The sequence below is a fragment of the Natrix helvetica genome (assembly GCF_964273705.1).
Source record: "Natrix helvetica genome assembly, chromosome: 1".
NCBI classification, from domain to species: domain Eukaryota; kingdom Metazoa; phylum Chordata; class Lepidosauria; order Squamata; family Natricidae; genus Natrix; species Natrix helvetica.
The window spans coordinates 204,004,825-204,031,252 of NC_138548.1; the positions used below are offsets into that span (position 1 = coordinate 204,004,825).

At 42.0% G+C, this 26,428-nt stretch overlaps 1 protein-coding gene across 1 annotated transcript in view; it reads right to left on the reverse strand.

Moving 5' to 3' along the window:
- Positions 1-849: 849 nt before the first annotated feature.
- Positions 850-26,428, reverse strand: part of PTPN18 (protein tyrosine phosphatase non-receptor type 18) — a 54,199-nt gene continuing 28,620 nt past the window's right edge. The window contains exons 9-17 of the mRNA XM_081935774.1: positions 22,388-22,454; positions 20,677-20,754; positions 18,763-18,852; positions 11,842-11,921; positions 10,880-11,220; positions 7,502-7,584; positions 6,709-6,736; positions 4,578-4,676; positions 850-1,413 (exon numbers count right to left, since the gene is read on the reverse strand). Of these exons, the coding sequence (XP_081791900.1) occupies positions 1,346-1,413; positions 4,578-4,676; positions 6,709-6,736; positions 7,502-7,584; positions 10,880-11,220; positions 11,842-11,921; positions 18,763-18,852; positions 20,677-20,754; positions 22,388-22,454 (934 nt within the window). The 3' untranslated portion in view covers positions 850-1,345. The remainder of the gene's footprint in view (positions 1,414-4,577; positions 4,677-6,708; positions 6,737-7,501; positions 7,585-10,879; positions 11,221-11,841; positions 11,922-18,762; positions 18,853-20,676; positions 20,755-22,387; positions 22,455-26,428) is intronic.

The window sequence follows — 26,428 nt, forward strand, 5'->3', positions numbered from 1 at the left end:
AGCAGAAAGGGGGCTTTTGCACTTCCTTGTTCTGACCGATCGGCCTTTGTGTACATTTTTATTTAGCAGAAATGTACTGGGTAACATTGGAGCTGGCTGTCCAGTTCTAAAAAATGTCTATGGGGAAAATTATTTTGAAAGCTACATTAGCAGCAAAGAAGACAGTCAAATAGCAGTTATGAAGACTCACAACGATGAAGGACAAGTTCACTGTAATTTACCATAGCATTATGTGACTCTAGTGCTTTCTCAGCCGTCCAATTGGTTTTTATTACTCCATGCCTGCAATTTTTCTACAACAGCTTCTTTCCTCTTTTGGTATCTAAGGTGGTAATGCTACCTAAACATATAAATAGGACTAGTAAAGAGATTACGAAATGGGGCAGGAGACTTTCCTCACCTGCTCTGTTGTTTTTGCTTCGCTAGATGTGTCTGTTGAGCCCACCCCAAATGTCTGGGTTGTAATTCACTAAGCTGTAGTTAACTAACTAATCCACACTGGCTAGGTTTACAACAAAGTTAGCTAAAATGCAGCACAATCACTTGACATTATCGGGTTATCGGAATTACGTTGGAAGCTCTGTTGAAGAAGAGCACGTGGGAGAATGAATCAGAGATTCCTTTCCAAATAGTGTAGTTATCTCTCCATACGGGTCACGCAAAATACGTTTCTTCTGAAGACTGAATTAGCCAAACCTGTTCCGATGCAATTCTTTGGAAGTGTGGAATTGTACGAGAGGTATCCTTTCTTCAGCACCGAACTTTTATAACTTTTGTACAATGATTTTCTCTTGGCTCCGGTTTCTTTTTTCCACGCTTTCCCTTACAAAATGAGACCATTCATGTGGGTTAGGCTCACACCCTGTATAAGTCAGAACCATCAAACAACATGAATGCTCAAACACAATAGGGAGCATCCGATAAGGCTTATCCTTACTTCAGTGGTTTCCACTTAAGGAGAACATTACATTAATAGCCATATATTTTGTTTAATTGGCTACCTGTTCCGGATTTCCCTGGCATGATTATACCCAGTGTTGGGTCTAAATGATTATTGCTGAAAATCTCCAAGCCAACCACGCTCTTGGCTCCCATCAATAAGATCTGGTAAAGAAAAGTTCATGTCGAAATAAGTTCTTCTAACTGGAGGATTTGGTCTTAGATATGTCCTGAGCTTTAGCTGCTCATAGTAGCTGTCCTCTGTGGTCAGAAAAACTTGCTGTTTTTGTGTAGTTGCTCCTTATAAAGGAGGTGAGCATCTAGTATTTGGTGCTCCCCTTTTTAGTAGAAGTAGCAGCCTTCTTTCCTCCCTGCTGCTAAAGAATGTCCTTCTCAGAAGTGCAGCTTACACTCTGCTCCACTCAGCAGGAGGGTCTCTTGGTCCTTTTGGCTTCCCAATCCGGATGTTAAATCCTGTGGGAGAATAGGAAAAGCCAGTAGTGAAATTCAACAATTTTCCCTACAGGTTCTGTGGGTGTGGCTTGGTGGGGTGTGGCTTGGTGGTCATGTGACTGAGCAGGCGTGGCTTGGTGCAACAAGCAGGAACCTCACAGTCACAGAGAGCTCAAAAACAAACACATTTTACACAAAAATAACAAAAGCTACACAACTGATTCACACACAATCTTACACACAATCTCACACACAATCAGCTGTGCCACAGGATCGTCGGAACCTTTTTTTAAACTTTCCTTTAGCATTTTTTTACTACCGGTTTGGGCAAATATGTAGTAAAAAATGCTTTTAAAAAGTTTTTTTAAAGGTTCCCAAGATCACGTGGCACAGCTGATTGTCAAATCTGATGGTTGGAACCTTCTTTTTACTTTTTTAAAGCATTTTTTTTACTACCTATTCACCCGAACCGGTAGTAAGAAAATGCTAAAAAAAATATGTTATGACTATCAGCTGTGCCGTACGATCGGTGGAACCTTTTTAAAATTATTATTTTAAAACACTTTTTTTATTATCGGTTCGTGTGGACCCGTAGCATTTTTACTACCTGGTTCAGGCGAACTGGCATTTCACCCCTGGGAAAGGCATTAGACACCATACTGGCCTTTTCCCCCCCCCAAGGATTTTGCCCACCTGACCTTTTCCTTATGTAGCTCAGCCTAAGATACACAGTGTATGCCATTTGATTTTAATTCTCATTTTATCAGTTTGTTGCGGGAAATACAAGACACAAGTCCTGTATAGTACAGGGAGGGACATTCAAAGAGCACTTGTCAGGGTCTCGTTAAAGCGGCTGTCTCCTAGAATTGCAAGCCAGCAATGCAGGAAAACTTGCAACTTTTTAAAAGGGTTACTGAAAGTGCTATGTGAATATATGCACCAAAACCTCTTTTCCCCTTTAAATCCAAAGGACTGAACAGCCTAACCAAGATCCTGCAGAAGTCTTTGCCCTCTTTCAAATTTTCTGAATAGTTGCATCTCTTTGTTACTGAATGTGAGAGCTTCACATTAGTACTATTGACATATAGGAGGACTCTTAACTAATGAACAAGTAACACTAGTTTAATGTTTTATTTCTCCATAAACAGTCATCGAACAGGCAATGTGCCACTGTGAAAAACTGACAAATACAGTAACTAGCACCACTTTTTAGCTGTAGTGACAGCAGCGAAGTGCTTCCTTTAACTAGTAACTGTTCTCTGGTATCACTGTACTGGAATTTTGGGGCATTTTTCTATGGGGAACTATTTCAGCTAAATAACAGGTTTTTAGCATAAACTATGTGATTCGGGTCATGCCACATTTCCATGGGGATTAAGTCCTGTAGAATTCTTTGATACGGTATAGAAGTGATGGAAGTGTTACGGTCCTGAGAAAACAAAGGATTCCCAAACTATGATACTACCAGGTCCTGCTGGGCAATTGGTATGTTTTTATTGTGCATTGTAGTGTTTTGTTTCTATCAGAGATAATGAAGAGCATGCAGCCTGAAAAGTTGTGCTGTTGGCTCATCTTGCCTAGAATATTCCTCCAGAAATGTGGAGGATCAAACCACAGTGGCTTTTGGGTATACTTGAGACAAGTATCAATATTTTTATTAGTAAGCAATGGTTTCTTCCTCACTACATTCCCAAGAATCACGTTTTTACCCAGTGCTTTTCTGGTGGTAGAGTTATGAACACTGACTTTAATAAAAGTGAGAAGGGCCTGCAGATTCCTGGCTATTGTTTTGGAATTCTCTGCCACTTCCTGGACAATTTTTGGCGGTGCTTTTGGAGTGGTTTTGTTTCTTAAGTCATTCTCAGGAAGAGTCTGGATTGTCTTAATCTTTTCCACATTAAGACTGCATGACTCACGCTCCAGAAATGGCTATGTGAACTTTTTCAGACTAATACACATCAATGACATATTTACACATGACTTTAGACATTTCTTTTGAATGGGTGCATTCTTAGGATCTGTGTGGTGAGAATTTCACTGTAATGAGGGGAGCTCATGTTTGTGAAATTTACTCATTGCAAGACTGGTCCAAAGCAGCCCTGTTTAAGGAGATACCTCCATAACTACCCCTAGCTGTTCCTTCAAATGCTGGCTGGGGAATTCTGGGAGATAAATTCTTAAACTTGCAAAATTTGAAAAACACTTCATATCACAAAACAGCATAGCTGACTCTGTTTAGAAATAAATGGAACATGGAGAAGGATTGGTGTTTATTTGCTCAGTCTCTCTTGATTTATCATTAGGATCCACACGATGCCCTGATCACATCAGTGACAAAGGGGTCAGAAGTCGAGAAAGCTGAAGTTGGGAGGAGCAAATGCTTTTTTGGGAACTGCAGCTCTTCTTGGTCACACCTTAAACCAAATGCAGCCATGGAGGGAAACCACATAACCCCAGGGGGGAAAAAATTAGTTGTTCTAAGAGATTGTCAACCGGTGTTCTGTCAATACTTTCACATGCTTCAAATTACACCTAGGTGCTGTACAACCATCTTAGGTACAGAATTTGGGACACAAACGGTCTCTCCTCTCTCTTTTTTGTCCTATACTGAAGCATCCTTGACACTTCTTAAATTGAGTTAAGGACAGCTAAAAACAAATGGGTACTTGAGTCGCTAGATCAAGATAATTCAAATGGATTTGAAATTACTAGAATCCTCTACTATTCTAAATGTTAGTTCAGTAAACAAAACCTATTCATAAAGTAGGTTTTTTAATGGTTATTTTGGGGAGTGAAATGACACCTTCTGAGTTACAGTTGTTGAGACAATGAATATGAGTTAATCTTTGATAGCTGTGCAGTTTGTTAGCTGTTCTGGGGGAACCAGCAGCACGAATAGTGAAAACTAAGTGCTCACTAATTGTCTTACACAACCAAGTGGGCATTTCACTAATTAAAGCTGCTGCTTGTTGAGGCATGACAATATTTTCTCCTTTAGCAGAAAAACATATAAAAAGTTCACTGTTGAAGCTGAAAATTGCTGTTTAATTGACTCAACATTTAGTTACAATTAAAAACTATGTGTATTCAGTTTTAGATACCAAAAAATTCTCCCCCTCCTAAAAAGTGTCATACCTTCACCAACTGGAATGTTATCATCACAATGACCTAGAGATCTTACTCACCCATGGCAGAAGACCCTGCAGGATTTGGGCAAGTCCTGAGTGGGGGGTCAGCCACATCCTCATAGGTTTGCGCAGGGACAGTCCGAGACAATGATGATGCTGTTCAGGGACAAAAGTGATTTTCTGACACTTGCCAATCTAGTACAAGAAATGAGTTGAGGAAATATTCTGCTAGAGCTAGAAAGCTAAAAGAGCCTCACTTCCAAGCCTGATTCAAGAGTGTCATCTCTTTTAAAAGGGGTGTTAAAACAAGGAAGGGAAAACTTTCCATTTAAAGTCTTTTGGTACTGTGATGCCTTGGCCAAATCTAGAATAGTTAAAAATGAAGCAGTGCAACTGGTTGTGGGCTATATTAGCTGCATCACATTTGTACTCCAAATGTTTCAAAACAAAATGTTCTGCACACTGCTATTTTAAGGTCATCCAGAGTACCTGTCATTATTGGGAGATGTAAAGCTGTCCAATTTTAAAGTGATACACAAATGTGATAATGCAAGTAGTCCTCAACTTACAACAGTTCATTTAGGGACTGTTCAGAGTTACAACGCTACGGAAAAAAGTGACTTATGACCATTTTTCACACTTATGACTGTTGCAGCATCCCCGTGGTCATGTGATTTATATTCAGATGCTTAGCAACTGGCTCACATTTATGACAGTTGCAGTACCCGGGGTCACATGATCGTCTTTTGCAACTTTCTGATCAGCAAAGTCAGTGGGGAAGCCAGATTCACTTAACCTTGTTACTAACTTAACAACAGCAGGGATTCCCTTAACAAATGTGGCAAGAAAAGTCATAAAATGGGGCAAAACTAACTTAACAGATTTCTTAGCAACATAAATATTGGGGTCGTACGTTGAGGACTACCTGTGCAAGGACAGCCTAGTTCTACTGAACTATTCTGAAGAGTAAGAACTCTCTGATGCCTCAGTAGAGATCATTTATATAGATGGGTGCTATATATCAAAGGGGGTAACCTATGGCTTTGAGATGTTGATTTACAACTCACAACATGACAAAGGAGTGTGAGAGTTGGCTCAACAATACCTGAAAGTCCACATCTTTGAAGTTCCCCCATCTTTGAATCACAGCAAAGGCCATCTCTGTTACTGAAGTGACTTAGTAATAAAGGAGAATAGTTGTAGCTCAGGGTTGAAATGAGGAGCCCTTGGTGCTCTATGAACTTGGTTGTTTTCTTGTAGATGTTTCATTACCCAAACTAGGTAACATGAGGGGTGGGATTCAGCCGGTTCGGACTGGTTCGGGCAAACCGGTAAGTCTGACGATCAGCTGAGAGCGAACCGGTTCGCTCCGATGATTAGGTTGGCATGCCAGCCTCTCCTTGTGCTTTACTTACCTATATCTTCTCAGCTGATTAATGCAGCAGAGTGAATTGCCGCACCTCAGCTGTGTTACTCTCCAAGAAGTAATGTGAACGGTAGGTTTTTGTAAAACTGCGCATGTGTGCACAGTTTTACAAAACATGTGATCACTGAAACATGCGATCACTGAAACATGCGATCACTGAAGCAGTTGTTAAACCAGCAGGAGCCTACCACTGGGTAACATCATCAGTGCACTAATGGATAATGAAACATCTACACACACACAACCAAGCTCAGAGAGCACCAAGGATGCCTGAAGTGAGTTAGTTGGAAAAGATATACGGTATATCATAGAGAGCCTGTTTGGTGTGGCAGTTAAGGGATCAGGAGAGAAACTAGAAGAGTGTGAGTTCTAGTCCCACCTTAGACAAAAAGCCAGTTAGGTAACTGGGCTAGTCACTCCCTCTCAGACCATCCCACCTCTCAGAGTTATTGTGAGGAAAACAGGAGGAGGAATGAGTATTAGATATGTCCACAGCTTTGAGTTATTTATCAAGTAATAAAGGTTATATAAATTCTAATAAATAGAAGGTAATTATCTTCTAATGTAAAGTTAGGCAAAATGAAGCTTTATATTCAATAGACTGTGAGTTTCTCTTATATAAATTTGATAAATGAATATACTTTTTTGAGCTTGACTCTATGGTTCTCTCTTCGTGGTTTCCTTGGCAACAGGCCTAAGTTGGCCTGTTGTTGCTCACTTCCAGATAGAAGGTGAATCCTATATAAGCCCATTTGTTCTTACCTTTCTTTCCCGACGAGGAGATAAAAGCCTAAGAAGCAGAAGGTGAAAAAATAAAATTGAATAAATAGAACTTTTCATTTTGTCCCAAGAAAAAGTGAGTCCTACAATATCTGTGAATTACAAAGCTGAAGCTCGTTCAGCTGGATGTTGCATCCAGTATTCTGCATGTTTCTCAAACATCCCTGCTACCTACATAGCAGTTGTGTTTACACAGCTTGCTTGTCTGCTCACTAGCTTCACTCCCAAAACATGCTAAATCCTCATTAGGGATTTGTACAAAGGAAGACTCTTTTGTTGAGTTTATGGTTCAGTGCATTGTGCAAACCTAGGGAGTGGATTAATTTACTAACCAAGCTACACATGATGTATATGCCAACAACAGATAACATGATACTCAAGAGGAAAGAGAAATTTACTTTCATTTCTTTGGCTCAATATGAATTGGGCCAAAGCTGAGCATGAATTTGCCTTGTTCACTGCCGACCTTTTTCAAAAGGTTGCTTAGGACTCATACAACATGATCACTGCCTAGCTACATCAACATCCTAGATTTCTGGTTTAATTTTTAATGGAGCAATAATAATTACTTCATAAGAAAAGAACTATTGTATCTTTTCCAGGCAGTATATAAATAAACATTCACTGAAAAGCAGAAATAGGCGGTCCTTACAAAATAGGCAGAATGGTGAAAGGTGAAGGCGAAAAAAGTTATTTTAAAAACTAATAAATGGGATGTGCATATTATGGCATCTATGGGTAGGGCTTGGGAAACAAAAAAGATCAGTCTACTTACTGGGGGCATCAGATTCCTGAGAAGAGTTTTTCCAAGTCCATTTGTATGAGATGGAGAGGAGGTGACTCCAGAAGTGGACTCTCCTAAAGAAGAGATATTGGGGGAGGGGGGGTATTTTTCTTCAGATTATAAGAATAAAGAACCCAGAAAACCTCAATCTAACCATCCCAAGGTTTTCATCTATTTAATTCTTATACTGGGTTCTTAATAAACAATGGTTTGGTTTGGTTTGATTTTATTGGACTTATGTGCCGCTCTTCTCCCAAAGGACTCAGGGCGGCGTACAACATAAAAACACATATGACAAAAGTTTAAAAAGATTAAATAGGAAATCCAATCACCTTCAATTGACAATTTACATCAAATTTAGGATTAAATTAAAATTGACAATTTAAAATTAATAATTTATTTTATTCTATTCAGGCCAGGCCGGCTTGCTGAAAAAGCCAACTTTTAAGGGCGCGCCGGAAGGACCAGAGGTCAGGGATTATGCGAAGCTCCGGGGCAGCTCATTCTAGAGGGAAGGCGCTCCCACAGAGAAGGCTCTCCCCCTGGGGTTCGCCAACTGACACTGCCTGGCCAACGGCACCTTGAGGAGGCCAACTCTGTGGGATGGTACTGGATAGTGGGAGGCTACCGGTGGCAATAGACAGTCTCACACGTACCCTGGGCGTAAGCCATGGAACGCTTTAAAGATCATGATTAACACCTTGAATTGCACCCGGAAAACAACCGGCAACCAGTGCAGGCCGCCTAAAAGGGGTGTAACATGGGAGCACCTAGGTACCCCCATGACAACCCGCACGGCCACATTCTGGACCAGCTGGAGCCTCTGGGTGCTCTTCAAGGACAGCCCCATGTAGAGAGCATTACAGTAGTCCAGGCGAGAAAGGACAAGGGCGTTAGTGACTGTGTAGAGGGCATCCAGATCCAGGAAGGGGCGCAACTGGCGTACCAAGCGTACCAGGTAAAAGGCTCCCCTGGTCACGGCCGTAAGATGTTCTTCTAAACTAAGCCACGTATCCAGGAGGACTCCCAGATTGCGGGCCCTCCCTGAGGGGGCTAAAATTTCTCCCCCAATCATCGAAGATGGTACATGATGCACAAATCGGGATGATGGGAACCACAGCCACTCAGTCTTGGAGGGATTAAGCTTGAGCCTGTTCGTCCCCACCCAGATCCGCACAGCCTCCAGGCACCGGAACATCATGTCAAGGGCATCGTTGGGGTGGTTTGGGGTAGAGATGAAAAGTTGGGTATCATCAGAGTATTTACAATGCAATAGCAGAGTTGGGAGGGACCTTGGAGTCTTTTAATCCAACCCCCTGTCTAAGCAGGAAACCCTATACCGTTTCAGATGGTATTGATGATACCCTACCCTGAAACCACCGATGATCTTGCCCAGCGGTTTCATATATATGTCGAACAGGAAGGGTGAGAGAACTGATCCCTGGGGCACCCCACAAGTGAGGTGTCTCGGGGTCGATCTCTGCCCTCCAGTCAACATGAACTGCGATTGATCCAACAGGTAGGAGGAGAACCACCGCAAAACAGTGCCCCCCACTCCCAACCCCCCGAGTCGTCGCAATAGGATATCATGGTCGATGCTAAACTGCCGAGAGGTCTAATAAGACCAGGACAGGGGAACAACCCGTCAGAGATCATCAACCAACATGACCAATGCCGTCTCCGTGCTGTACCCGGGCTTGAAACCTAACTGAAATGGATCCAGGGATCCAAGCAATGAGATCTAGGTCATTTCATAATTTATTTTAATTGGCTAAAAGCAAAATTTATACCCAATAATACTAGACTCTCATTGACATTTTCTGGAATTCTGCTAAATGTTGTAAATGGACAGAAAAGCCAAAATCTGACATTTTATCCATTTTCAGAATAACAAAGATATTCCTTCCCTAAACTTGCATTTTGTGATTCTCAGTGGGTTTAGAAATTTAGCACAATCAAGTAAGAAAATGTAATATAGTTTGGGACCTATTTCTGATAATGTTCACACATCCATTGTTGCTTGGTTAGTTGTAGAAGGCCTAGCAGACATTTTCAGACCATGATATCTCATAATCCATATATTGCTACCTATAGTGGCTGGGTTTCCACGTCAGATTAAGCCAAAAATCAAACACACCTCATTATGGCTTAGTACAAATGCAAAGCCAGTTCAAAAACGTCTTCAGCTATTAACTGACAAACAGTTCACATATGCTTACTCAAAGGTAAATACAAAGAGTTCAAGGTAAGCATTTTCAGGATTCCATTTACAATGGCTTCAGATCAGATAGCAATCTTTTAGCACGCCTATATTTTGTATGTTCTGTAAAATATGATAGCTTTTACAATGTTGATATATGGATAGAGTTTATGATGATGAGTTTTGATTGCTACATAAATACTAAAGTTAATTTCACACAAAAAGTTAACATGGCCTGTTTAGCTGTGGTACATCGTGCAATCCATGATTATTTGGGTTAAAACCATATGCCGAACCATAAAGAATAGTTTCCTTATCACAAGAGCTAGGTTCACATAACACAGTAGCCCTAAATGACTGTATTCATTATTGGAGCATTAACTCATGTGATTTGGGCTTGTTTCATTATTGCCATAACTGAGCCTTAGAGGTAAAAGGATTGTCAGTATGACTATAAGTTATTATTACTTGTCAAAATTACCTGTTTTTTGGCTATATATACACAGTAATTAAAATTGATCAAGCCATCAACAATTGTGGATTCTTCATTCAGGTGAGGGAGGATTATGTGGAACCAAAGTCATTAATGGATAATATTTGGAACACACCTGAATTACATCAATGGACTGAAGAGATACACCTTTTGGTCAACATTTGTATTAATTGGTTTAGGGCAGAGAGACAAAAGAGAGTTTTGATTAATCAAATCAATTTTCCTGGAACTATTTTGTTAATCATATAGTTTCTAAGCATTTTAAATTCTTTTCTCTTTGCTTTGTACTTTTAAATTATGCCTATTATTACCAATATTACATGTATTTTGCTATTGCTTAAGGCAATATGTGTGGGGGTATGCAAGCAGACAAGCATTGCACACAAAATCCTTAGCCAAAGTCTCAGATTCTATATTGGCTAAGTGAAAATATTTAGCCAAAAGAATTTGGCTCCTAGCATGCTATATGAACCTCAGCATCATGATTTATAAACAGTGGTTTACAGCTGAATTTGTAATATGGATTGTGCTTTAGTAAATAAAACAAAACATGCTTTAGTTAAACAATCTACGTCTAATCATATGTAAAGGTATGAATTCTTTAGCTTAGCTAATAAACCCAATCTAAAATTTACATTTCTGCATTTATGTATCCACAATTATTCTCACACATCACCTGTCAGAGATGAACTAAGACGAGCATTTTCACAAGCAGTATTCGGTGATGCCTTGTGTACAGGACTTCCAGGCAGAGAGTGACTGGCCTGTACTCCTACAAAGGCACTGGGGTCTATTGATGGAAAGTCAGCCACGGTGCTGTTGCGTGGCTTCACCGCAGTATAAAGCTGTGTCTCTCCGATGGACTTGTCCTCACTGGCAGGAGAAGCAGCAGAAGCTCCTGCTCCATTTCGCCGGAGTTTGTTCACAACAGCATAAGTGTCACCCATGTTCTTGACGAGTTTTCTTGGCTGTTCGGGAAGTGGTGCTGGTGTTGGATCAGCAGGCACTGAGATGCTCCTAGATCAGAAGAAAAAAAAAAGAAACAGAGGCCCAAATGAAATACCACCTATCAGGATTTCAGCATAGTGAAATTTGTCTCACTTGCAGAATTAGAAAGAGATATGCTTTGTGATGTACAATGGTACATCCAATTCTTTTCCTGCCCAGCTGAACATTTTCCTGTCCAGCTGAACATTTTCCATATATGCCTTTCTGAGATGCCCAGGCCTGATGCTGACAATTGGGAGATGAGGCCAGAAAGACACTCTTCAATCATGTACAGTTTCTTTCCTGACAATGACTGTTGTTAGTTTTGTATTTATTTACTCTATTTACTCACACCAGTAAAAGGCACAATCACCTTCCATACTTCCAAGATGACTTAAAACTCAACACAAACATTTACAAGGCAAAACAACAAAACAATACAAGCACAATTATTAAATCAACCCACACAAAACGTGACATACCCAAGTATGCATCAGTCTTATTAGAAGGCGTTTCACTCCCTCCTTAACATTGGACCCAGTGTCCACACACCCCTGGCTTTTCCCACAAGGGGTCATTACAGAAAAGGCTCTGCTGTTCTAGGGCTAATCATGTCCCACTGCCGAGGTGCTGACCCTCAGCCTTCCTTACCGGAGGATGGAGCTTCGCTTGAGCAAGGGGGCAGCCGGTTGCCTCAGGGAGAGGGCGTCGTCATAAAGGGGAAGACGATTCTGTGCAAAACCGAAGAGAAGGGAAGTGAAAAATGTTTTAGGTGAGGACAGCTGTTTGAACTTCCTGTAGCAGGAAATTTGCCATAAACCAGATTAACCCTGAAGTAGTCTTCTCCATGCCAAAGAGAGAAAAGAACAACTAGAATTGCTCCTTGAATTACTGTTCTTTATTAAAATCTATCCTATGCTTCATTGCTTTTTGAAAAATTTCCTTTCCCTGAACTTAGTGTTTTGTATTTTGTCTACCATATAATAGCTTGTATTTAATTTTGCAATAAAAATTAAAATAATTAACATTAAAATAATAAATAATGAAAATTTGCAATAAAACAATCAAAAGGAAAACTTCAAATAAAGAGTCAGTTTGGTCTAGCAGTTAAGGCACCAGACTAGAAAGCAGAAGTCCCAGGGGTGAAATTCTATCAGTTCAGACCAGTGCGCCCGAACCAGTAGTAAAAATGCTACCCATTCGTCCGAACTGGTAGCAAAATTTTTTTTTTCCAACGATCAGCTGTGATACGTGATTTATATTAATCTAAATCGTGTGGCACAGCAGATTTCTCCCCCCCCCTACTGTTCGCTTACCTTTGCAGACGCACTCTGTGCATGCGTGGAAGGTCCTGCACATGCACGGAGGTGGCGCGTGTGAGCGAAGGTAGGAAAGGTAAGTGGATTTCACCCCTGAGAAGACCCTGAGTTCATGTCCCGCTTTAACCATGAAAGCCAGCTGGGTGACCTTGGGGCACTTAGCCCTACCCACTGCAGGTGGTTATGTAAGTAATAGGACAGTGGTGGGCAACCTTTTTTTTCAACTGAGCCAAATCTCGCCAAAACCACGATTGAAATTTGGTCCTATGACTGCAGAATGCTGCAAAATACCATAAATGCAGGCCAGTTGTTGAGTGTTTCAAATGTGATTGGAACACTCAACAAGGTGACCACAGTGTGTGTGTGTGTGTGTGTGTGTGTGTGTGAGTGAGACAGACAGACAGACAGAGGAACAGAGAGAGGGAGTGAGAGAGGGAATCAGAGAGAGACTGACAGAGTCTGACAGAATCAGAGAGGTACTTTTAACTACCTGGCAGCGGCGTTTTGCCTTGGGGGGCTCCTCAGAACATCCCAAGACTTCGGAGGGAAGCTTACAGTCCGGAGCAGGAGCAAAGCCCCTTTCCTAACTGGCCCTTCCTCCCTCGGAACACTTCGGAGGGAAGCTTCTGCAAAAGCCCGGGCGAGTGACAACAAGTTCCCACCGTTACGAAGTCTCCGAGGCTGTAATTTTCTGAGCTGTGCGCGTGCGCCTGTTTTCCACGGCGTAGAGCAGCGGCGAGATTCTGCGCGGCGAGCGATGATTCCAGGGGCCATCCGGGAAGATGAGGAACACGAGGGGGGACCCTGCCCCCCCACTGATGGCCTCCGGAATCATCGCTCGCCACTGCTCCACGCCGTGGAAAACATAGGCGCAATTACAGAGGCTAGCTGCAGAGTCCTGACTTTTGGGGCAGCCGCCCGAGAGGAGGGAGGGGAGCGGGCGCCCGGCACACAGAAGAGCCGCATTAAAGGGTGTAAAGAGCCGCATGTGGCTCGCGAGCCACGGCTTGCCGACCACTGTAATAGGAGAAAGGTGCGTTAGATAAGTTAACCACCTTGAGCTATTATGTATGTAAAAATAATATTGATCCTTAAAATATCTCTGGAACTCAGGATTCTATTCTGATAGGCACATGAATAAGAACATCAAAGCCAATACATATAATTTTAGGAGACAGGTGTAGCTATATCCAGCTCCAAAGCGGATTTCCATGCAAGTGGATGCTTACATTTGGGTTTCTGTGGAAGGCAGGGAATAGGATAGCATAGCATATGAGAAAAGTGGAAGAAAGAAAATATTACCCCCACCAAATTTCCATGATTCATCTCAGAGACACACACACATGGAAAAATAATTGAATTATTCCGAAACTGTCCAAGCTCCTGTAATAATAACAAACTATTGCATTAAAGTGCAATATGGGATTTGCAATTCTTCTTGGAAAGAGGCAGTGAGTTGTGTCCTATAAAAGGACCAACCACTGGGGAAACGTCTCCAGATTCCGAGCCAACAAGATAGAATGGTGGGAAGAAAGTTTTCTTTGGGTAGAGGTTTTCTCTGTGGTAGAAAAGATTCGAAAAGCAGATCAGATACCTCTTTCCTTCCTGCCCAGCTGCAAGATACCATCCTAAGAAAGGAAATGAACGGGGTGTGTGTTGGGCTCTCAAACTACCACACCTGCACAAGCGTGTCCTCCCATCCCTTGCTGCACTCTTTCAGGGAGGAAACGTTCAGGGACAGAAATACCAGCCTCATGTCAAGTTTGGCATCTGGACTACAGAGGGAATGCTTTTCACCAGGAAGCCATGTCAATGATAATAATATAACCTTTCCCTTGGCAAACCTCTGGAGAAAGGAGTCATCTCAAAATCCATAGTAGAAGCCGTTTGTGGGTGTGAAAGGGGAATTTATGATGAGAGTGAAACGAAAGCAAAAATGAGGATCATAGATAGCCTGTCCAAGTTACTTCACATGCAAAGATGGATTGTGATCAGAGAGGCCTAAGTTCATCTCATTCTCAACCATGGAAGCTACTAGGGCTATGACATGGCATGGTATTTTTGGTGGTATTTTTGGTGGTATGTCAGGCCTCCGGACCAGAGGTGGTTTGTACCGGCATTACTGCAGGTTCGGTATGCCAGCTTGCTTCGTTTGTGCACACGCCAAACACACACTCTGCGTGCATGCGCCTTTACACATAAAAAGGACTGTGCATGTGCAAAACACTAAAAAAATGAAAAAGAAATACGTTTCTGCAAAGAAAGTTGTTTTGCGCATGTGCAGAGCCAAAAATCAAGATGGCGCCTCCGTAGGAGAACCCGTTCGGGGGAGTGGCAGGCCTGGGTCGCTGCTGGTTCCAGCGACCCAGGCCGCCAAGTTACTACCAGTTCGGTCGAACCAATCCAAACCGGTAGGAACCCACTCTTTTTTTTTTAATAATTTTTTTTTATTTTTTATTTTCAAAACAAACACAACTCATAAGATCTTCCTTCTTTACATACTGTAGAAAGTGTATCAGTTGGTTACAAAAGACTTTCGTGCATCTCTTCCACAGTCATCAACCATAGTTCATATTAACTCAAGTATTTTAACTCAGATATTTATACATGTTACCATGATCATACCTCCATTTTCATTTGACTATAATTGTTTAAACATCCTTCATCATAAAACATACCAAGATTTAATACATAACCACATACTGGCATTTCATTTACAATTTCTAAAATAAAATAGAACCCACTCTTGTGGGAGAGGGCCCTACACTTGTGCGACCTCTGGAGCTACCCAAAAGCACACAAGGCTGAGGTGTGCTTTCCTGGCTGTGTTTTTTTTTTTTGGAGGCCGCAAGATCACACAAAACCATTTGCCAAAGTTTCCAGGCTTTGTGCGACCGGGAGCTGCCTTGCATAGATATTTAGAAAAATCTATACTTTTATGTAAGCATTTATTTATTAAATAATAAATTTAAATATTTTAATTTAATGCATTATTTTGTTATGAATTATTTCTTTTTTCTCCAGGTGAAAAAGATGTGTGTGTGTGTGAGAGAGAGATGGGGGGTATGTGGTGTGTGTGAGAGAGAGAGAGAGGGAGAGGGAGAAAGAGAGAGAGGGAGGGAGGGAGGTATTTTCTGAATTATTGACATGCCAAGCCCAAAAGGTTCGCCATCAGTGCACTAAAAGAAGGACAGGATATAAATCTAACAAATAAAGAATAACTAACACAGAAGTCTACTTTGGAGTTAGACCATAGTCCCCTCAAAGGACTGTAGCAACTGCCAGCCCATCTTTTTCATTTCTTTTCTTTTTAAACATCTCACAGCAGAACCCACAGGCTCCCTGCTGAGCATTGCTTCAGCCAACTGTGCCCACCACTTTCATGAAACTTAACTTTCTATGAAGTTAAAATGGAAGCAACTCTTTTTCTGTTGGTGATGAATATTTTTATTTCTTTTGAGAGGGGGAAAAGAACCAATTGGGGCAGGGCAGCAGAGGTGGTATTCAGCAGGTTCTGACCAGTTCTGGAGAACTGGTAGTGGAAATTTTGACTAGTTCAGAGAACCAGTAAATACTACCTTTGGCTGGTCCCATCCCATCTATTCTCTGCCTCCCAAGTTCCAGCTGATTGGGAGGAAATGGGGATTTTACAGTATCCTTCCCCTGCCACGCCCACCAAGCCACGCCCACAGAACTGGTAGTAAAAAAATTTGAATCACCACTGCAGGGCAGGGAGAGACAATGATGGGTTAGAGCAGAGGTTCCCAATCTTTTTCGGTTTGCGGCTCCCATAACACTTCGGATTTTTTCCGCGGCTCCCTTAATAGGTACATCCGATTTTTTTTAATTTTTGACTTTTTAAGGATTTGGAAATCTACTTTTTAGTTCGTTAAGGTTAGGTTAATTGAAAAATAAATTAAACACGAGCTTTAAATTCACAATTTATTGAACATCGTTTAATGATTTAAAATTATTAATGGGATGGATGGGCTTGTTGTTCGCTGCACAACTTCTCAAATCTTGGAATAAAATTGGAAATGGCAACTCTCATTTCTTGCTCGACGTTAATTTTCGAGCGATATTTACTTTTTATTACCGCGACTGCCGAAAACCCAGCTTCGCACAAATAGGACCGCGGATCCTCATCAGAGCCGTAGGCTGGAGCCGTGCAAGAAGTCCGCTTGGGTGGGGAGGGAGGGAAGCCCTTGGCCGCCCGTCCTCGCCACCGCCACCCCTTCAGCCCTAGTACTGGGACGCCTTGGCAGCGCTCGCCTCACGCGGCAGCAAAGTGTGTGTGTGTGTGTAATGGGGGTCTGGCTGGGACCGATCAGCTGAGAGGCTGGCGAAGAAGCGGCGCTTGGAGGAAGAAGGCAGAGATGCTGGCTGGCATTCGCTTCCCTTATTTTTCGCCGCCGCTGCCCCGGCAGAAAGGAGCTTTACCACCCCTCCCTGCTGGTTGCAGCCCAGGCCCCGCCTGCCCTGCTTAGCTGAAAGTGGCGAGGGAGCAAGCCGCGATGAGCAGGAAGGGAAATGAGCGCCGGCCACACACACACACACCACTTGTTGCCGTGCAAGGTGAGCGCTGCTGGGGAGAAATCAGGGGGAGAGGGGGGAGAAGACCATCCCTAGCAGAAGATTGTTTTCTTCTCCCCCTCCCAGATTTCTCCCCAGCAGCGCTGGTCTCGCACGGCAACAAGCGGTGTGTGTGTGTGTGTGTGTGTGTGTGTGTGTGTGTGTGTAACGGGCTGGATGGGACCGATCACCTGAGAGGCTGGCAAAGAAGTCTTCCCCACTGCCGCGAAAAGGCAGGGATAGTGGCCAGCGCTCATTTCCCTTCCTGCTCATCGCGGCTTGCTCCCTCGCCACTTTCAGCTAAGCAGGGCAGGCGGGGCCTGGGCTGCAACCAGCAGGGAGGGGGTGGTAATGCTCTGTCCTGCCGGGACGGCGGCGGCAAAAAGTAAGGGAAGCGAATGCCAGCCAGCATCTCTGCCTTCTTCCTCCGAGCGCCGCTTCTTTGCCAGCCTCTCAGCTGATCGGTCCCAGCCAGACCCCCATTACATACACGCACACACACACTTTGCTGCCGCGTGAGGCGAGCGCTGCCAGGGAGAGATCAGGGGGAGGCGAGGGGGGGAGAAGGCATCCCTAGCAGAAGTTTGTGTTCTTCTCCCCCTCCTGCTGATTTCTCCCCGGCAGCGCTAGTCTGGCGCCGGGGCAATGAAATGGGCGCAGCGCTCTTCCAACAGCCGAGGAAGGAAGAGGAGCCGGGCTTCAGGAAAGTCCCCCTGGAAAGGACAATAAACGGCTCCAAAGAATCTGTTTCTGCTTCCAGAGGACATCTAGAAGGGCGGGGGAGGCCATTTTTTCCTTCCCCAGGCTTCAGGAAAGCCTCCGGAGCATGGGGGAGGGGGTGCATGCACTGTGTGTGTGTGTGTGTGTGTGTGTGTCACGTGCGCATGCGCAGTTGGGTGGGGAATTAAGTGGGCACGCGGGGGGGTGCAGTAGCAAGCGTGCACGCAATTCTGGCAAGCCGTAGAAAAAAGGTTCGCCATCACTGCACTAGACGTTTCAGAAATGGCGCATCAGCGTTAGACCCAGTGGGCGCAGGTATTAATTGAATATCTCGCGGCGCCCTTATGACGATAGCGCGGCTCCCCAGGGAGCCGCGGCGCACACTTTGGGAATCACTGGGTTAGAGTCTCCAATAGGCTTTTTCCATCCTGCCAGGGTGAATATTTATATAGTGGCATTTTCCCCCTATTTGCAGAAATAATAGTACCATTGGGTAGAGAAAATGCAATAAGAAAGATTAAATCTTCCTTTCTCAGTGTCACTGCAGCGATGAAATGGGATCTTGAGCCACAAGATAGGAGGACTTTTTTCATTTTTGTATGCTGATCTCAGAATTAACCTCACTAAATACAAAGGACCTAGCTTTAGAAGTCAGAGTAAGTCTTTGGGAAATGAAAAACAATTATGGGGATTAAAACGATCATATGAATAAGAGGGAAATCTAAATCTAAATCCTGAGTCTCACGGGTATAAGCTATAAAACACATAAAATGAATTATACAGTACAGGATTTAATTTTTGCCTGTATTAAACCAAGTATTTCAAAGTAGTTCTTGTAGGTTGCTTCAAGAAAGCAAAATTGCCTCATGACTGTCTGGCCTAAGGGGAAATTCCATTTTGCATAGAACAGGGAAGCCATTACGCCCTCTGTGGAAAAAGTTTGTTTGATCCCATCTCTTACCTCTTTGAGATTTTCATAATTTGGACAGGAAATGCCCAGGGCATCCCGGAACATTTCAGTGACTGCACGATACACAAACTCATACTGCTCCTGGCAAGAAAATATGTGACACACAGATGAGTGGGAAACTTATAGTTTTTAAACTATAAGCTTATAGTTTGTTCATGCAGATAGGGCTATTGTATCTAGGCTGCAAACTATAGGCAACTATTAAACTACAGCAAGGAGATACAAAAAAATATATCTAGCTCTTTGCTGTTATATAGAAGGAGGTGGATTTGTGTACAGATAGTCCTCAACTTACAACCACAATGGAGGCCAACATTTCTATTGCAAAGCAAGACAGTTGTTAAGTGATTTTTGCCCCATGTTACAATCCTTTTTGTTGCAGTTGTAAAATGAATCATGAAGTTGTTGAGTGAATCTGGCTTCCTCCATTGACTTTGCTTGTCAGAAGCCAGCTGGGAAGGATGCAAAATGTGATCACATGACTCCCAGTACAACTATCACGAGTTAGGAATACATGCCAGTTGTCAAGCACCTGAATTTTGATCATGTGACTATTGGGATGCTGCAACGGTTATGCTTTTTCAGTGCCATTGTTACATCGAACAGTCATTAAATAAATGGTTGTTAGTCAAGGACTACATGTAGTTGTGGACCTACATGCAAACAAGTATTTGGTAGCAATTCTCAGTAGCTCCCATTAAGTTTTGCCAGGTTTAGTAAAACAGGCTGTCAGGGTTCCAGGTAACACCCTCAACCAAGGAAGACTCCAAGGCCAGCAGTTCCTCAAAGTTCCATTTTATTAAAGATGTCATATTGACACATCTGGGAAAACCCGAATCTGAAAGGCCCCGAGTTTTCCCCAGCTAAAGTCAAAGTCCCTTCCCCTGCACCCACATGTCCATCACATGGTCCAATCACTCCACTGTCCCAAGTGGAGATGTTCCCCAGTCATGCCTCTCCTGGTGCAGGCTGAACGTCCTTGACTCCCAGAGAAAAGAATGTTGTTATGGCTATAAATCTTCACCAACTCCATGCAAGCCTCCTACTGTTTTCCTACAGCACTAAGTGTGTCAGTCCTGAAGATCCAAAGAAAAAGATGGCGTGCAGGACTGACACAGGCATAGGTTGACAACAGGAAAAAACTGATCCTGAAGGCAATATTAGCTTCCATCCACTGGTGTTTCTAAGAATACCCTTGTAATTTTTCTTATTATTTTAATAAATATATATGTTACCATACAATTCCCCTTAGCAGGGACATTCTTCAAGGTTCTCATGGCATAAACTACAGTTTCCTACTGAGACGTTTGGGCTATCTATACTATCTATACCTTCAGGCTTATCACTGGGCATTTATTTTAGCTTTTCATTATTATTATTGGTTGGAATAAAGGATTTTCAGAATTCAAGTTTTCTTTAGATTCAGGTAGAACAGTGGGTCTCAACCTTCCTAATGCTGCGACTCTTTAATACAGTTCCTCATGTTGTGGTGACCCCCAACAATAAAATTATTTTATGTTTTCCATATTTTTTTGAAAATATGTGTTTTCCAATTGTCTTAGACAACCCCTGTGAAAGGGTAGTTCGACCCCCAAAGGGGTCCCGACCCATAGGTTGAGAACCACTGAGGTAGAATGTAATTATTTCATCCCACTAAGATCTTAATAAGTATTGAGAAGTGGTCTTTTCCCCAAAGATTAGTTTCAATATTTGCATGGTATTCCCCAAGCTAATTTGTTCTTCCCAGCTATGGCAGACATAACTTTTGTCTCCTGAAGAACAGAATAACAGAGTTAGAAAGGACCTTGAAGATCATCTAGTCAAGTCAGCTTCTATATTGGTAAGAAAAGAGCAGTCCTGGTATTTTGCCTCACTCAACTATCTTGAGTTGGCAATGGGACTCACCTGGGTCTGGACAATAGCTGGCCTCTGCTTCCTCATTTCTAGGACTATATCAAAAATGCTGAAATATGGAGAAATCCTCTGAAAAATAATGAAAAACTGACAAATGGGGATACATTCTTTTTTCTCACAGAACAACATTTATGCATTTTTTTTAAAATGCCCAACTTTCAATGACTGGATGTTTTAAATGATAATATGCTAGTACAATAAAGTAAAAGAATAAGAGATGTCTGTTCACCAGAAGAAAATCCATGGCAAATAAAATTAAATCTTGCATGGCCTACCTCAAGATCTAGGAGAATAATTTCCTTTTCAAAGTCTATCTGGAACATCATCAGAGAGGGATCTGGATCTCAACTGGGGTTTATCAAACAGAAGTTATCTGCATATACGTATGTATGCATACGCTAATCTATTTTACTATTCCCTTCAGCTATAATTCTGTTTGAGCTATGAGGGTACTTTAATAAGAAGCCATCTGCATAAAAAGAGGACAAACAACTTAGGGTGAGCAAGTGGGTGAGCAAAAAATTAGGCCACCACTCACGGCAATCTCCTTCTGATTTGAACTGTGATCTCTGGGTAGATTTGAAGGATATTTAATCCTATATACTGTGTTTGCACCTGCTATTTGCATGGGGGAAAGAAAGTTCCCTTTGAAGTAAATGTATGGGGATCACTACAATCCAGTCAAAGGTTAAGCTTTTGTCCAGCTCACTTAGTCAATTCTTCAAGAAAAAGACTATAGATCTTTCCCCATTTGCATACAAACATGCCCTGCCCACCCCCTCCATCTTCCTTCTGCTATGTTTGTATCACATGCCTTTAGCGTGCCACAATCATGAATGAGGTTCATGCCTTAATTCATGCTTATCTTTTTCAATATGTCCCCCCACCCCCAGGAGCGGGCAGTAACCTACAGCAGTTCCAAGATGTGTAAAATCTAGTTGCTGATTATTGCTGATTATTCTGACAGCGTCACCATCAGTGAATCCTTGGGGAAGGAGAAATGTGATACTGTGGACAATTTCAAACCGATGCAGACCCATTCTTTCCAGCTCTCAGTTATTCTTCACTGCTACTATTGTGGGTTTTTTCTCTCTCCATCTAATAGGCTGCATGGAGTTCCCAGGTTTTGAACAGGGAGTTAGATAACTTTCAAGACACCCTGCTACTGCCAGGTTTTGAGTATATATTTAGTTTTGATGGCTGCCCTCTCCTACATGGCTAAGCGCTATGCATGAATATGCTTTATGTGACCAAATGCCACCAATTGCTTTTAAGGCCTCTTCTGGGGGAAAATGTACACTGAATAAATCATGGCAACCTGGAATGTCTCATTGCTTGGAAGTGTAAGCACACAACAATATTAAAGGGCTATATGTGCAGATGCTTCAAACATACAGTACGCATTACTGAACATTTTCTCTTCCTCATCATCTGTGATACCTTAATATTTCTGCAACTGTCTCAGGTTTTTCCAAGCCAATGTTCTCCCAATAAATTATACTATAATTCCCATATTTCCACAGTAATAGGTAGTAGGAATCCCATTACCCAAGGCATCTGGGAGGCTCTGTGTTATATCAGTATATAGACACAGGCCAAAAATAAATATAAAAAGCTGCACACACAAAGTCAGTTTCAGTTCACCAAGAAATCAACTTCTTTACTTTTTTCTTGGTGCGTTTGCTTAGTAGGGTCCAAGTACCTCTTTAAGCAGCAGCTGCCGTACATATTCCAATGTACAGATCACACCTGTCCGACCGCAGCCAGCACTATAAGGAAAGGAAGAGGACAAGGAAAGAGTGAGAAAGGATCTAACACCTCACACCCACCTGGAATCTTGCAAATATGATTGGGCAGGTTCTACAATGCAACAATGAATGTTTCTTATTTATCCAATATTTCTGGAATTCTTTGCAGTCTGCCTAGATCTTCTCCCTAAATGAGGGCATGGGTTTCTTTTGCAACTTAAAGTGGAATTTTTATCTGCAATTAATTTGAGAGTTACTGTGTTGAGGTGTTGATATCACTGAAAGAATATGTGTTGGAATTTTTGACAATTTTTGCCTCATTTGTTTTAGATTTGATTGTTTTAGATTTACAGTCAATCTGCTGTTACTGCTTGCTGTCTAATTTTGGTGGCATAATTTTAGGGAATTCTGGGGAACACAAGCCAGGGGTCTGTCAGTTTCCCCCCTTTGGCCTAGATATGACCACCTCACAGTTTACCCTTATCTTCTCATAATTTAAGTTTGACATAATTCCCCACTACTGACTGTATAGTAGCATCTTTTAGAATAATCCAACCATTACACTGTAGCGATCATGTTAAAAGTTGCTAGCTGCATCACATTTCTGCTAAGCCGGCACAAAGCTTGCTCAAGGTTTTGCTTTGCAACATTTCTATGCAACATTCTTCGCTTTGCAACATTTCTATGCAACAGTCTTCTGTAACATCTTTTTGTAACATGTGAACAAGCTTGCCCAGTAACACGTATACGTGACAAGTGAACAAAGCCTGCCCAGTAACAAATGTTTTAACCAATCATGCTATAACACGCTGTAAGATAGAAACCCTTTGTATGATTTTAATAAATACCGTCTCAATCGGCCAGCCGGGGTCTTTTTACCTCGCTGAGTTGGTTGGTGCGTTTCATCTCACCATGGTGTCCGTTCTTCCTTGGCAGTACCAGACCCGCCTAACTTAGGTGCACCTCCGTGGAGGCCAATAGCCGAGCTCAGACACACCCTTGCGAGGGTCCCATAGCCTAACAGGCTCACCCCTGTGGGGGTTCTAATGCCTAGCTCCAGCTCACCCTTGCGAGGGTTCCAAAAGCAGACGAGGTCATTACCGCGTGGCAGCCAGCCACGCACTCACAACTGGTGACCCCGACGTGCCGGATTGCCTTTCGGACGTCTCACGCCGAGTCCCGTGTCTACGTGTTCGGCGCCTTGATTCTCATCTTACGCACCTGGCGGGCAAGCGCTTCGTAAGTATGAGCTCTTCACTCTCAAAGTCTCATGCCTTTGATAGGCATGAACTTTCCCTTTTAATCAAGAAGCCAATAGTCTGCAGAAACTCAACGGCACCACTGTATAAGAACAAAGACTAAAATTGCCTCAAATGGAGGGAAATCTCTCCCTCGTTTGAAGAAAACATAAAAAAGGAATTAATTGACCTTCTGTCTTAATCATGGCAAACCCTTACCAATAAACAAAAACAATTGGCTGATTTAAAAATAATGGGAAAGTCCTGCCAGTGATATCAAAAAAGAATTTGATTTACCTTTTAAAATATATTTGGTAGATATGATTAAAGTGTGTCAGGACATAAGAACATCTTCTTATAAAACTAATTTGTTAGTAGCTGCTTTATTACAAGGCAGCAAACCTCAAGGAAAGTGTTATTTTAAAAGGGAGTGTAAAAATCCAAGGAGGGGCATGTCTGTAACATAATGATAGTGTGTAAAATTAATGTGATTTAATTAATTAATTGCTGGCCAGCAAAATGAATGTGCTTTTGCCTTGAGGCAGGCCAACTCAGACGGTCGTTAAAGGGCCCTATCACTTTTGTGATTAAAACTGCTGCCTGAGTTTTCACTGCTTTGGGGGTAAGCTAGTTCATTGAAATAAATTTAATGACTGATTTATTGTAAAAGAAATGTAACTATAGGTGTGAATGGGTGTGTATGTAGTCAGTATTGGATGCTTGAAATGTAAGGTTTGTTAAAAAACAGAGCGTGTGTGGTGCTAAAAAAGGTGTTTTTGAATGAATGATAAATATTTTCTCCCTGTATTCCTAGGAAAAAAGAGCCTGTCGTTTTAACAAAACATTTTTTCCTTTCCTTTTACCCCCCCTCTTTGCCTCTGGTGAGAAGGCAGGAGGAAGGGGGGCTGTGTTCTTTTCACCATTTTTTTTTCTCTCCTCTCCCTGCGAGCATCAGCAAGGCGGGGTTAAGGGTGATATCTGATGCCTGCATATTTCAGAGTATACTCAAACTATCTTAATTGCTTGTTTTATTTTTGAAGCTGTGTTTTTTCTCTTTTATGTTTTTATGTTTGCGCGCACTTTGTATGCTTAACAGATGTCACGTCTGTTTGTTTAATTGTTTGTCAGTAGCATTGGTTGCTGTCCCTTTTAGAATTTTAACAGAGATGACCTAAAAAATACAAAATGCAGTCAGAAAGAATGAATAACATTTTTGCTAGAATCCAGATTAGTTTCACACGGACATTTAGATCAGATATTGGAGCCAGAAAAAGGTTACTTTGTATATAGATGGGAAGAGAATGTTGTAAAAGGCATCTGACCTAAACGTGGGAAAAAGATGTGCTTTGTTGAATGGACTGGAGATGTTGCAGAAACAAAAGAGAGGAAATAGGAAAGTTGTTAAGGACAGTTGAAGCTTGGCAGTTGGTGAGGTCATTTTGAGACCGAATCAATGTGCATTTTGTACAAGCAACAAGAAAGGATTTCAGAAAGTGAAAGAAAGTTAGAGATATGTTTTTGTAAGGATTTCAGTAAGTGAAAGAAAGTTAGAGATATGTTTTTTCAGAAAGTCAGAGATATGTTTTTTCAGAAAGTCACAGATATGAATATGTGAGGACTTGTGTATGTGAGGACTTGTGAACTCTGGCATATGGATGATTCAATACCTTTTCTTTGCCCCATGGAAATATTTCCATGGATATTTATTCAGGATTTATTATAGCACCCCGCAAAGGGGTGTGATCAACCGCTGCATTTGTACCTTTCAATCACTTGAATTTTTTCACTTTCTAATTTGACCACTTATCAGAGGCATTTTCAACAAAAAACAAGTTTGCCTCTCCCTCTGGTATATTTTTACCAGACAAAACACCGATTCCTTTAATTACTTGGGGATATATATGGAAAATTTGCTTTTTACATGTTTAATCCCAAAACCTAAACTTTACATTTTAGAATGGTTACATCTAGCACACACACCTCGTAATTCACTCACACCCAGAGCAGCCCAAATGACTTTGCTCATTGAAAAAGCACGAAGAAGAACCCGTGCCTTAATGGGAATGGATTTTGTTACGCTTTACCTCCCTTTCAAGTTATCTCAATGGGAACCTCTTTTTCAAAATTTTATCCTTCTCCAAGATGCACTCACGGAATGGCCTGGTCAAATTTCATGTCATCTGCCAGCTGACCCAAGGCTACAAGTTATTAAGACCATTCCGATACAATTTTTTACACCAATAACATCACAACCCATCAAAGATGCGTTAACCGTATTCACAGATGGGTCCAAAAATCATGGTGCATGTACTTGGAATACACAACAGATATGGCATAAGAAATTGACTAATACACAAACATCTGCACAACAGGCTGAATTGGCAGCTTTTATTCTAGCTTTGGAATTATTTTCTTCCAAACCTCTAAATATCATCACAGACAGTCTGTATGTTGCTCAATTAACTTTACACATTTTTGATGCCTATATCTCACCCTCTTTAACACCTTCTCTTTTGATGTTGTTTACACAATTGCAAACAGTACTACACGCAAGGACTAAACCTTTGTTTGTAGCACACATTCGTAGTCATCAGCATCTGCCTGGGTTCCTATCTGAAGGAAATCACATGGCAGACGAGGCCTGCAAAATGATGCCTCTAACTATTGTTTCACCTCAGCCTGCCCCATTAACAGCAGGTGAAAGTCACACCTTTTTTCATCAAAACAAAAAAGCCTTGATGAAGCAATTTGGCATAT